At 39.7% G+C, this 12241-nt stretch overlaps 3 protein-coding genes across 4 annotated transcripts in view; all 3 read left to right on the forward strand.

Annotated features, from left to right (window-relative positions):
- The first annotated feature begins 49 nt into the window (after positions 1–49).
- rpp14 (ribonuclease P/MRP 14 subunit) lies at positions 50–6221 on the forward strand. Its single transcript, XM_049587544.1, has 6 exons — positions 50–151; positions 4324–4483; positions 4630–4714; positions 5132–5208; positions 5302–5380; positions 6082–6221. The coding sequence occupies exons 2-6, from the start codon at positions 4392–4394 to the stop codon at positions 6136–6138; spliced, it is 390 nt and encodes a 129-aa protein (XP_049443501.1). The 5' UTR covers positions 50–151; positions 4324–4391; the 3' UTR covers positions 6139–6221.
- On the forward strand, positions 6166–6908 carry LOC125895582 (hydroxyacyl-thioester dehydratase type 2, mitochondrial-like). The gene has a single exon (XM_049587531.1). The coding sequence runs from the start codon at positions 6166–6168 to the stop codon at positions 6634–6636; it is 471 nt and encodes a 156-aa protein (XP_049443488.1). The 3' UTR covers positions 6637–6908.
- Positions 6909–9327: 2419 nt separating this feature from the next.
- Positions 9328–12241, forward strand: part of pxk (PX domain containing serine/threonine kinase) — a 38694-nt gene continuing 35780 nt past the window's right edge. The window contains exon 1 of one of the 2 annotated variants that reach the window (XM_049579948.1): positions 9328–9622. In XM_049579948.1, coding sequence (XP_049435905.1) covers positions 9521–9622 — 102 coding nt within the window. In that variant the 5' untranslated portion in view covers positions 9328–9520. The remainder of the gene's footprint in view (positions 9623–12241) is intronic. The other variant, XM_049580028.1, reaches the window with a different exon arrangement.

Genomic DNA, 12241 nt, shown 5'->3' on the forward strand with positions numbered 1-12241 from the left:
GATCTTGTGACAGAGTGATGCATCACACTATTTTACGCCTCTTTGCTGTAGTGACTGCGCATGCGCTGGCTCCATTGCCATGCTCGTCTCAAAGTTGAAGCTGAACAGTTGACAACAAACACGCAGACGTTTCTCTACGTTGATGCAGTTGGTGAGTAAGATGCTGGAAAACTCCACTTGTTTGTAATATTTTAACAACAACGAAGCGCAGTTAATTTACAGTTCGCTGTGTTTAGCTGTCAATGTAGCAGCTACGAGCTAGCTTAGCTTCAGTTAGCTAACGTTAGTTTACAGCTTGACCTCCTGTGAGCTAGTTTTAGTTTCAGGTTTGTATCTGATATTTTATGAGGAGCAGTTATTCTCTCAGACGTGTCGAGCCTGTGAAATGAAAGTGTAATATTTGAGACGTTTATCGACCGACTGCAGCAGCAAGTTATCAGATGTAGCCTGGCTGTTAGCTGTGTCTTGCTAGCTAAGTTTGAGTGTCAAAACAATGTTCTGCTGTCAGTGTGCAGGAACAAAACATCAGTAATTTTTAAATAACTATGTTTGACCTCTTTGTTGTAAATGTAAATCTGACCAGGGGGGTTTTAATTAATTTGTTTTGTTCCAGTGACCTTCAAATACAAAAATACTGGAGAGACTTAAATCCTCTTGTTAAGGTGTTATTAGAAAACAGGCAGCATGTTTGTTTTAACTGATCACTGATGATATTTGTAATGGATAACCATTCATTTTTATTAAGCCAAAATATACATATGTATGTATTGTGGCTGTGGTCCACCTCATAAATACCATGTATATGTGAGACTGCTGCCGTAATGGTTTTGACCTGTGAGCTGAATGAAAAGTTTTAAAAAGTAGAGGATTTGTAAACCATTCTCTTACAAATGTATATACTTTTCTCTGTTTAGTTGTTGTTCAGCATCTTAAGCTGGGCCTGGTACCAAAGAACTTGTTCTGGACAACAATAAACACCGAGTAGAATCTAGGGTTGCAACTGGGACATATTGATACAGGATGTTATCGCGATATTTTTGTGTGGCAGTATCGTATCGTTTTTATTATTACAAATAGCGCTCAACAGTGCAAGTGTTTCACTCGCATTTGCGACTAAAAGTATGCGAACTGTAAAAAATATTCAGGGGCATATGTGCGCTTAAAAAAAAAAATCAGCCGAAGCAGCCTATATTTTTGTCAATGAAAAAATATGATAATCTAACCGCAAATGTTGGAGGAACTCCAGCTGCCTTCCCTCTTCCCCGTGTGACACGGTTATGGGCGGTTGTCCAAGCCACTGTCGGCACAATGAATATAAGTCCCACTGTCGGCTGGGTGGGAATAAGTCAAAGTGTGGTGGAGAAGAGGGACCGGGAAAAGCGGCGGACCTCCGGGGAAACCTGCTCTGTTCTCCCCGCTGTTAGGGACCATTCGCCACGGTACTGCTGCTGGGTAGGGTGGAAATAAGTCTTGCAGAGTTTCAGAGGACCTGGAGAATGTTTTAGGATAGTAATAACATTATATAAGATAATCATATTGCAAAGATAATATATATAAGATAATAACATTAAAGACAAAATTAAATTGCAATACTTTTTCAAAACTTGATTTTACCTTTCTGTACATTTTGTATACAAATTCATTAAATAATTTTGCTTGTAAATGTCTATTTGCATCACGTTTATTATGGAAAACACATTGTTTGATCAATTTACATTGTGCCCCTAAAGTTCTTTGTGCGCTCCTTACTTTTTCAACTTAAGAGCGCATGTGCTCCTTGGGGAAAAAGTTAGCGTCAAGCCCTGACAAATACAAGTTACATTTTAGGTAGCTTACTAGAAAAATGTGATCAATTGCTTTTTCAATCCACTAGATACATTTTGCTGCCTCAGAAAATTTCAGTGAGATGAAAAGACTTAAAACTTTATCTAACTAGATAAAAGGGATGCTGACAAAGTTTTCATTTAGGGACATAATTTGCATTTGAAAAAAGGTAACAAATCGTAATCTATTTTATTGAAATACTCAGCATATTACAACATATTTAAAATTGCAATAATATTATATCATGACTTAAGTTTTGTGATTATACTGCATGGAGCCTCTGGTGATTCCCTCCCCTAGCTGCAACTAGTGATTACTGTTGTTATCTTCTTATCTATCTTCTGAATATTACATCACTTGTGTAATCTATCAAAGGGCAGACACTTCAGTAAAATGGTTCAGCACAGTCTGCCAGAGCCTAATGTGACATCTTAAAAAATAACTGCTCATGGAAACACTGAATTTTGTAGTGACATTAACAATTCAATTCAATTTTATTTATAAAGCCCAATATCACAAATCACAATTTGCCTCACAGGGCTTTACAGCATACAACATCCCTCTGTCCTTTGGACCCTCACAGCAGATAAGGAAAAACTCCCCCAAAAAACCCTTTAACAGGGAAAAAAAACGGTAGAAACCTCAGGAAGAGCAACTGAGGAGGGATCCCTCTTCCAGGACGGACAGACGTGCAATAAATGACGTACAAGAACAGATCAACATGATAAATTAACAGTAATCTGTATGAGAGAGAGAGAGAGAGAGAGAGAGAGAGAGAGAGAGAGATGTCTTTGAGGGACATTATGTTTGCTGCTTCTTTTAAAAGGTCACTTTAATTCTTCAATCTCATATTGTCTTTCTGATGTACTCGACACACTAATAGTCTTTAGGTTTAAAACTAAAGGAAGCTCCACGCCTGAAATACTTTAGTTCTTACACACAGTAAGTTGATAATCTCACATTGTCTGTCTGTGGACTACCAGTTTTATCGTGTTTTTATTTCAGTCTTGTAAATGATGAAAATAAATTAGACGAGGGTTGAATTCTTTAATCCTAAATTTCTTTTACACCGGACTCCTAAAATCACTTTTTGTCCCACCAGTCTCAAATCCAAAGACACCCAGTGACCCCTTCAAACACCCCGCTCATGTTTTGTTCTGTCCCAATAAAGACAGGTCTTCCAAAGACCGCCCAAAAAAAAGGGGCGGGTCACTTTGTTTTGTGCACTAAATTTAAAGCCCATCATCCTACCTTTTGAGTACAAAGTGCAATGAATAAAAACACATCTCAGTTTTCTTACACACTATTGAGACCCACAATGAAGCTTGTGAAATGTGTTTAAGGCTGCATTCTTGTTGAGACTCATTGTATTAAATATTTATCAGTCACGATGGGCAGAAGATGTTTAGGTTTCAGAGAGAGAGAGAGAGAGAGAGAGATGTGCAGGACAGATGGTAATGACAGTAGCTTACAACAACATTAATGAAAGTAAGAATGTTATAGTTATAGTTCTGGCTATTGTGGTACAATATGTTAAAAGTATATATTAATATCTGGCAGTATACATGTGTGACAATAATCATTTGTGTATAATAACAAAGAAACAATATTTGATGTGGATCAGTCACCATCATGGCCAACAGCCTCCCTGATCCACTCAATAGATCTGTATAGGCACCAGTATCAATATAGCATTTTGGATCATTGCATCCTTACAATCAACAGCCCAAAACACAAAAATATTCAGTTTGCAGTGATGAAAAGAGGTGCAACAAATCCTTATAACAAATTATAAACAACTAAAGTGATCAGTGATCAGTCATCAAGAACGTTGTTAAATAATTCCTATTAATCAATTCAGTGATTAATTGTTTTGGCACAAAATATTAGTCGTGAGTTTAATATAGGGATGCACTGATGTAATTGCACTGATCCTTTTTTCACAAAATTAAAGTGGTGTTTTTCTTTATTTTTCTTATTGCCAACAAATTTCATGAAAATACCAAAAGCAACAATGTGTTCGTGTGTTTAGCAACACTTCTCTTAATACTTAGAGACTTCTCTTCTCTATCTGCAGCACCGAGTAGCACCAAGTGAACTTATGACGTCATAAACCTTTAGACAGTTTCATGAATATAAATTATATATATATATATATGTATATATTATTATATTATATAAATATAAAGTATCATTCATTTCCTCAAACAGCTGATGGCTGTAACTTTCAGCAAACGTTACTCATACAGAAGACAACAGTGCATTTGTTAGGGACTACTTTCAGCGGTGGATTAATCCACATTTGATGCTTTAATGAGTACAAGGGGGAAAAGGGGCAGTATGTGTGGGATTGAGTCAAAATAAATAATGCATCAAACTTATAACAACACACCCACCATCACATTTGACTTGTCTGAGCCTTGTTACCCACAGTGCGTGGTTTAAATCATATCGAGTTGAGGTGATGTCTGTTTAACCCTCAGTGGTTTGTTTCTGTAGTCTGAAGTCAGCTGATTGACCTGCTGCTTGTCACCTGTCGGAGTCCGAGTCGCTGATGCTTTGATATAATGAGCTGCGTCGAAGGGAAGAACGAACCTGCAGTTTACCAACGGGTCGTGTCCAAGAACGCCTCGCCGTACCACTACATGAAAGTTTGTCTGTAAGTCACCATTTATTCTTTCTTTTTGTCTATAAAATCTTTCCATTCAAATTGATTTTGTGGTTTATTCACAATATCTGTACATGTCTGTCAATCACTGCGACACCTGTACGTCCATCCAGTGTGATACTTCTGTGTGTTTTCAGTGTGCTGGAGGATGAGTCTACCAGACTGAGTGCAGTCGAACTGAAGCAGTTCATCATCACAGGTCTGAACAGTCTGTATGGAGAGGTGAGATCATTAATACAGCCGGGTGTCGATGGTTTGATTCCCACACTGTGATCTGCTGTGAGGCTGTGAGGACCTGTGAATGGGAGACTCCAGAAAATGCCAAGATAGTTCTGAAAATAAGTAGTAGTAATAGCAGATTAAAACTCAACTGAATTGTCAGACAAAAGAAGAAACTTGATGACATCACAGTGGAATTTAGGACCTAATAAAGGACATTTTCACTATTTCCTAACATTTAAACATTTAGACAAATACACAATTAATCAGCAGATTATTCAATATACTATATATAATAATAATCACTAATTTAAGACCTAGTTTATCGGAATTGAAGAGGTCATGTTTTTGTCTCCAAAATTATATAAAATGTAAAAGTAAGGTTTGTTTTGTTTGTTTTGTCATGTGTTCGTGTTTCAGGTGGGAGCAGCTTTGAACTTTGACCTGTTGAAGTATGATGAAGACACCCTCACTGCTCTTCTGCGTGTTTACAGCAAGTGAGTTCAGCAGCTTCAGGATGGGAAAGAAAAATTTCACTCCTCCTACACTACATGTTTTTTTAATTTGTATATCTGTGTGTGTGTTTTCAGGGGTTTGGTGAAGCTGTGGAGCTCCCTGACTCTGCTGGGCTCCTACCAGAACCAGGCCTGTGCCTTCAGAGTGCTGCAGGTCAGCAGACTTCATTTCATGTTTTGTATCAGCTGCTGAGGGACAGTTTAACTCTGACTGATGTCTGTGTCTCAGTTCAGAGGCTCACCTCTAAATGTATGACTTGTCACGGCTGGAAGTTTGACCGAGTGTTTGATTTTGAAAGTTCTGCAACGTTCTAAAAACCTCCCGGTTCACACCAATGCAACTAGATGAGACAGTGTATCATCTCTATGCAACAGCTCTCTGTACTTTAATTCTGATTTCCAGCTTCTCAGGCTTATCTTGTGGCTGGATATAATTTGTAGCTTCTTAAAATATGAATGAGGATAGTGATAGTGAGATACTGGCTACAGCTGCATTTGTATTAGTGATGAAATGGTGAAAAACAGAAACAAAATGATCGTCAGATGGACTGTATTCATGATATATATACTACAATAATAGAAGTAACCATTGTCATTTAATCAGTCAATGAGAATGTGTGTGTGTTAGGGAGCACATACAGTGAGTAGCAACAGTGCACCACCGTCCGACACCGTCACACTGTGAGGACGGAAACAGAGGGCTTGGCACGCTGTCTTTGGTCATTTTGACTCGACCAGCCGTTTTCACTACAAGCTGATTGGCTGTAGGTGACCAGCAGACTATGTACAAACTGTATAAACAAATCTCTCTCTGAGACAATAAAGACCGTCGTCTTTGCTCTCATGTCTCTTCAGGTGTCTCCGTATCTCCTTGCGCTGACAGGAAACAGTCGGGAGCTTCAGCTGGACTGAAAGAGAAGGACCTTCATTTTCTTCAGGATGAGGTTCATGTGGAGCAGCATCTTTAATAATCCGGGGCTGCGCCTCTCCCCTCCCCCCTGCCGGCTGCTCCACATCGGCCAGAAAGCCTCCCTCACCAAAGCGTTCTCCTCCCAGGACGTGGAGCTGTTCGCCAAGTTGACGGGGGACACCAACCCCCTCCACCTTGACCCGGCCTACGCCAGCACCACCGCCTTCGAGACACCCATCGTCCACGGCGTCCTCATCAATGGCCTGATCTCAGCTGTGCTTGGCACCAAGATGCCTGGCCGTGGCTGTGTCTTCCTGTACCAGGAGATACGCTTCCCGGCACCACTCTACATCGGCGAGGAGGTGCTGGCTGAAGCTGAAGTTCGCAAGATCAAGATGTCGTTCGCCTTCATCGCCGTGACGTGCTCTGTCAAGGACAAGGTGGTGATGGAGGGGGACGTGATGGTGATGATGCCTGAGGACCAGCAGAACAAGGAGTGAGAGGAGGAGGAGGAGGAGGAGATGAGGAGGGCAGTGACACTCTGAAGTGACAGATGTGGTTGCAAAATGGCTGCTGCAGCGCTTACACAATGGAATTAGCTTTATGTTTTATTTTAACGCGTAGTTGAATGCTGACAACAAAAAGTGCGGCTGGACGGAGCAGCTAACAGAGAGACGTGTTAGTCACTCAAAGATTTATTTTTAAGATGTTTAATTTGTCAGATCTGCTCTGTAGTTTGTGTAAAGTGTGGAATAAAAACTCCAAATGATCAGTTTTATTGTTGAATTTATCAATTAATCCATTCACGTTTTGTCACACTACAAATTCAGCAGTGATTAATTCAATACTTTTCTCATGTTACCCACTGCTACCTGCTTCTACTGGTCTTTAATTTCACTTCCACTGCACTTTCCATGGCCTGGTAAAGTTTAATCAGTATTTGTGACCATGAGCCATGAACTGTCTGGAAGCCAGAAACCAGAGAAGTCTCAAACTTGTGATGTCCTCAAGTATAAAGTCAGGAGCTGCTCCACAGACAATGAATGGGAGACTGATTTTGTGGATTCACAGAATGTTTGCTTTCTTATTTTATACCCAAATGAGCTTTATTTCTATGGTAGAGTCCTCAGTTCTGAAACAGAAAATGTTCCCGTATCCTCAGAACATTCCTCTGAGTGCTCTCAATGTCATCTAGAATATCTTTCACTATTCATTGTTTGTAGAGCAGCTCCACACTTGATACCCTATGACATCATAAATTTGTGTTTTAGCGCTCTAGTTTTTGGACTTAGGAGAGAGTTGTTCATGTTTACTTATATTTTTGGACAGTCTGAACATAGGAATAATGTATGAATTTTGAAAATGGCAGTAGTTCCTCAACAGGTGCTGTCATTGGTGACTTTGTCTCACCTTATTTTTCCCTAATTAAGAAAGTCCAAATCAGCATGTGGACTTTTTTTATCGTCACATTTGCCGCCTTTAAACGTGTTAATTATTTAACACTTTGACCTCTCACACGCTGACAGTAGAAAGGTCACTTCATGTAAACTGTTCAGATCGGACCTTGGAACATAAGAGTTTTGGTTATAACCAAATGTAGAATGTTGTATTTCATATCATGAAGAATATGTTAAACTTGGAATTAAACATTTTGCAAGCTTAGGCACTATATATATTTTTTATCTTTGATTTTTTAATAAAATTTAATTTAAAAATATGGTGGCTATGTTATGCTTGACAGAAGGTTTTGAAAGAAAAATATTGCAAAAAAAAAAAAAAATTGTAAAGGAAAATCTCTAAAAAAAAAATTCTTCCTCATAGTGAGCAGTCAATTTAGGGTACAGGATGATGTTTTGGTACATTTGCGTGACAGGGTGGAACATTAAGCTTATGGACACAGATAAATTGGTATTTTAACCAAAATATATATTTGAATGTATTTGCACATTTCCCTTGAAGAGGGAGGCCTTGATATTCTTCAAACTAAGAAGTCTGAGATTTATGAAACATTTATTGAGAAATTGTCAGATTGGAAATGAGACAATCACTTGGGTTTAACAAAACCATCAAAAAAATTAAAATCACAATTTTATTATTTAAGTATTATTTTATTTTATTTTACTTAACGCTAATAAGCACACTTGAACTTTTGTCTTCAGCCAGTAAAAAAATATATTGACAGATTTTATGCTGTCTCGTTTTCCCCCTTAAATACTTAGGACCCAAACTTAACAGTTTTCATGGAATGACTCTGGTTTGGTGGACGTGGATGCTCTCAGACCCTGAAACCACCTGTAAGGGAATAAGTGAAAATATTACAGTGTGAAGGTGGAGAACAGTGAGCCTATTATTATTATAAATATTTATTTACAATTCTTATTTGAGTTTTACTGTTTGTTCTTTACCTTGAAAACAGCCGTGTAAGGGAAAAGATGGTTTATGGTTTTAATACACAACTCCATCTTTAGAGGAAGGTCATGGACCGTGGCTAAAAGCTTCTAAATCAATGCATTCCTTGCATTTTTTTTTCCATTGTGGGGTACAGCGGATGAGTTGAGGTGTTGCACAGCCTGTAGTCTGGCTGTACAGCAGCAGATATATGCAGATATCTCTTTCACTTTCCAGATGGCAGTAGGGTGAACAGGCTGTAGCTGCTGGGGTGGGTGTTGGTTTTCAGTATCCTTTGGGCTGCACATGCACCTCACCTCACTGCTATCACTGATGCTCTGTGGATGGTACCAGTGATGTTCTGGGCCTTTGTGATCACCTGTTGCAGAGCCTTCCTGTCCTGTTTCCACTCAAGATTCTTTCTATCACCCCTCTGTGAAAGGGTATTGACCTGCTCCATCTCAGCTCTACTGAAGGATGTGGGTGTGTGTCTTCACCTCCTTTTTTTGGTGATTGACTGTGAAAATTGTTGGTTTCCTCTCCATATGATGTCTCGCTAGTGTTTTTAATATGGCCAGTGACTTCAAAACAGACCAATTTTGTCAAACTGCTTTAAAGAATATTTTTAATAATTTTTTTCATTTGTTAATTTTATTTATTTACTGTTTTTTCTCAAGTTTTTTTTAATTTCATCATGTGTGTTTTCTCTTAAATCCTTTACTCTCATGCAGCGCAGTTCCCCTCCTGACCAGCAGGGCACTCTGACGCACCCTCACGCGCTTCCCCAGCCTCTAATCATGACGACAAAGCAGCTTGTTGACGTCTCATCAGCGCTTCCTGGTTACGGTAGAGCTAAGCTAGCAGCTAGTTCGCTTCTCCCGGGTTGTTGGTGTTCCTCCTCTGCTCAGCAGGGCTCCGCCTCAGTGTTTTCCCGACGGCTTCAGTGACGCTGACAGACGGACGCTCACATCAGACTTTCACCGTCAATCCTCCGGGATGTCTTTCCTGGAGAAACCGGCCCCCGGCAGGCTGCTGCTGGACGACACCGTGCCTCTGACGGCGGTGATCGAAGCCAGCCAGAACCTGCAGTCCCACACGGTGAGTGTTTACTGGGAATAAACGTCACTTAACAACGTGTAGGCTTAACGGTAAAACAGCCATCCGTTATTCACTGTGGGCGGACAGATGTGTCGGTGCTCGTGGGTTTAAAATTTAATGCTAATTAAATGTTTTAAGGGGGCGTTTAAGTCAATCGCTGCGTCACCAGTTCCATTATCGGACACAGATGTAGAAGATTCATTTTCTCTCGTTTCCAGTGAAATGTTACATCAGCCATACACCACATCTCTCTGCTAAAGCCAATGGAGCTGTATAAACATTACTATCACCCCAGTGAGTCTGTTGGCTGTCTCATTTTAAGCATTAGACTCGCGCTGTAACTCCATTATCGGACAGGCAGGCGGCTGACCCTGGCTCTGTGGTGCTGTCACTGATTAAGCAATTTCCTGGAAGCTCTTCAGCACACAGCAAACTGCTGATATAAAGGGATTTAGACTGGAGCATTGACACTGGCAGACTTTTCGGCCAAGAGCCGAAACCATGCCTGTAAAGCCCCGAGAACAGACGCTGACCTATGCGGGAATATCAGTAAAGCGAGTTTCCATTTAAAAGCTTGGCCTTTTATTGATTCCTATTATACTGACAAACTAACACGCAGTCTATAACAACATATATGGCCGTTTTGAATTTGTAATGGTCTGTTGTAATGTTCGGCATACATCCTTATCACCAAATACTTGTGCAAAACCTTTATTTTGCATTATTTCCCCCCCGTCGACAGCTTTGTACTAACATTGTCTGAAGCCCATGGACCAGTTAGAAGTGTTGAGATTTAATCAAAGGAAATGCTGTTTTCTGTATGTTGTCTATGCCGAACTGAAGATGCAGTACATCTGTATTTATAGTGTTAAAACTATAGTGACAAATAATAAACCAATGCTAAAATCTACGAAAACATTAAAAAGACAGATTTTCAGATGGAGTTTGGCGTTGCAACTCCTTCAGCATTGTAACTCGGCGTTATAGGCAAACCTGTGATCAGCGTTGCTTTGCACTAAAATGTGCACTTTGAACTCGTGCCTGCAGTAAGAAACGACGTTAAAACAATGTGACTGTCAGTGACCAGTTAATCCTGTTATAGGAATAATAAAGAGGGACATGTGTCCACTGTCCGATAATGGACACATGTGCGGTGGGTTTGTTGTTGACAGTCCGACTGGAATCAGCTGAGCTAGCCAGTTAGCTTAGCATGCTAATGTAATATTGCAGCTGTAAAACAGAATCATTGCCTTCACAGGAGAGACTCATAAACTCATGGATATAATTATTAGATTTATGTATTTATATTAGCCCATCATGTCTCTGTAAATTTATTGTGTTTGCACAGAGTTACTGGTTTTTGTTGACTTCTAATAGTCCACTGTGAAACTCAACCAAAACAGCAACTTTCCTTTAATTCAGGGCAACATTTTTTGCAGATTTGCTTGATGCTGAATCTGTCAGATGGCTTTCCAGAATTTCTCAACATAAGCAGCTCCACAATTAATGCAATACTGTGAGGATACAGGCATCTGCACACTGAAACACTGTGTTTGAGCCTCCAGTAAAGGACTAGTAGTTTCTAGTCACCAATCACAAATCAGTGACCTGAAGTAAGGAAAGTCAAGTTCATCTGCAAGTAATGAAATGAATTAAACGTAATGCAGTGCTGATACAGTCAGTGGCAAAATTAATACTTATGTTGAACCTACATTTTGTATTCCAAGGACGGAAAACCCAATTCAATGTTACTCTGAGAGTTTGTAATAACATATTTAACAGAAAACACAGATTAAATAATAACCTTTGTTTAAGTCCAGGCTCATAACATACTTTTATTCATTAGCGTTTGAGTCCCCTTCATGTGGTTTTCCCTGAGGCATGCCTGCCTGTGTGTGTTGTGTCTCTAAATGTGTGAACTGTGTTCCTGACAGTTATGCTGCCTATCATGTATGTGTTTTAACTTTTTATTCCTTTTGTACAGCACTTTGGTCAGTGTGAGTTGTTTTTAAATGTGCTTTATAAATGAATTTGAGTTGGGTTGAGCTGTATATGTTGTGCGGTCCACTCCATCCCTCTATATGGATGACAAAAAGAGATCTAATATTGTTTGTTTTAGTAGGGATCCCTAACCTTAAACTCAGAGTTGTTGCTGATGCCAGCACTCTCATTTTACCAGGCTTTAAATCTGTACAGCTCAGTGTGTGGAGCTCATTGTGATCATTTCCATGTTAAGTAACATGAGGTAACCAGAGATTGCAGTGTCACTAAAAACTGAGTCTGCAGCATGCCGTGACTGAATGAGCGTAGCAGAATCACTAAGTTATATTGACTCAGGCATTGACTGAGAAAACTGTTTTCAATATGGACCACCTGATCTCCCTAATAAGTGTCAGTTCTGATGACGATACCAATCCAGTGTATTGCTGTGTTGCAGTTGATTTATATTTCTTTTTCCTCAAGCCGAGTCCTGTTGCAGATTAAAGGTCAGCAGCTTTACAGACTCCAGTCGAGTGGAGAGTCATGAGAATGGACAGAAGGGAGGTTTATTTGTACCACACCTTTCAACAGTGAGGCAGTTCAAAGAAACACAAGGCAATATAAAAAGAGTGAATAATG

The sequence above is a fragment of the Epinephelus fuscoguttatus genome, linkage group LG1, assembly GCF_011397635.1.
Source record: "Epinephelus fuscoguttatus linkage group LG1, E.fuscoguttatus.final_Chr_v1".
Taxonomy (NCBI): domain Eukaryota; kingdom Metazoa; phylum Chordata; class Actinopteri; order Perciformes; family Serranidae; genus Epinephelus; species Epinephelus fuscoguttatus.

Bases quoted from the DNA above. Each gene is read 5' to 3' on its own strand.
- rpp14 (XM_049587544.1), top strand. From the start codon at position 4,392: ATGAGCTGCGTCGAAGGGAAGAACGAACCTGCAGTTTACCAACGGGTC. The intron at 4,715-5,131 runs GTGAGATCATTA...TTCGTGTTTCAG, and splicing joins TGAACAGTCTGTATGGAGAG to GTGGGAGCAGCTTTGAACTT. The intron at 5,209-5,301 runs GTGAGTTCAGCA...GTGTGTTTTCAG, and splicing joins CTTCTGCGTGTTTACAGCAA to GGGTTTGGTGAAGCTGTGGA.
- LOC125895582 (XM_049587531.1), top strand. From the start codon at position 6,166: ATGAGGTTCATGTGGAGCAGCATCTTTAATAATCCGGGGCTGCGCCTC.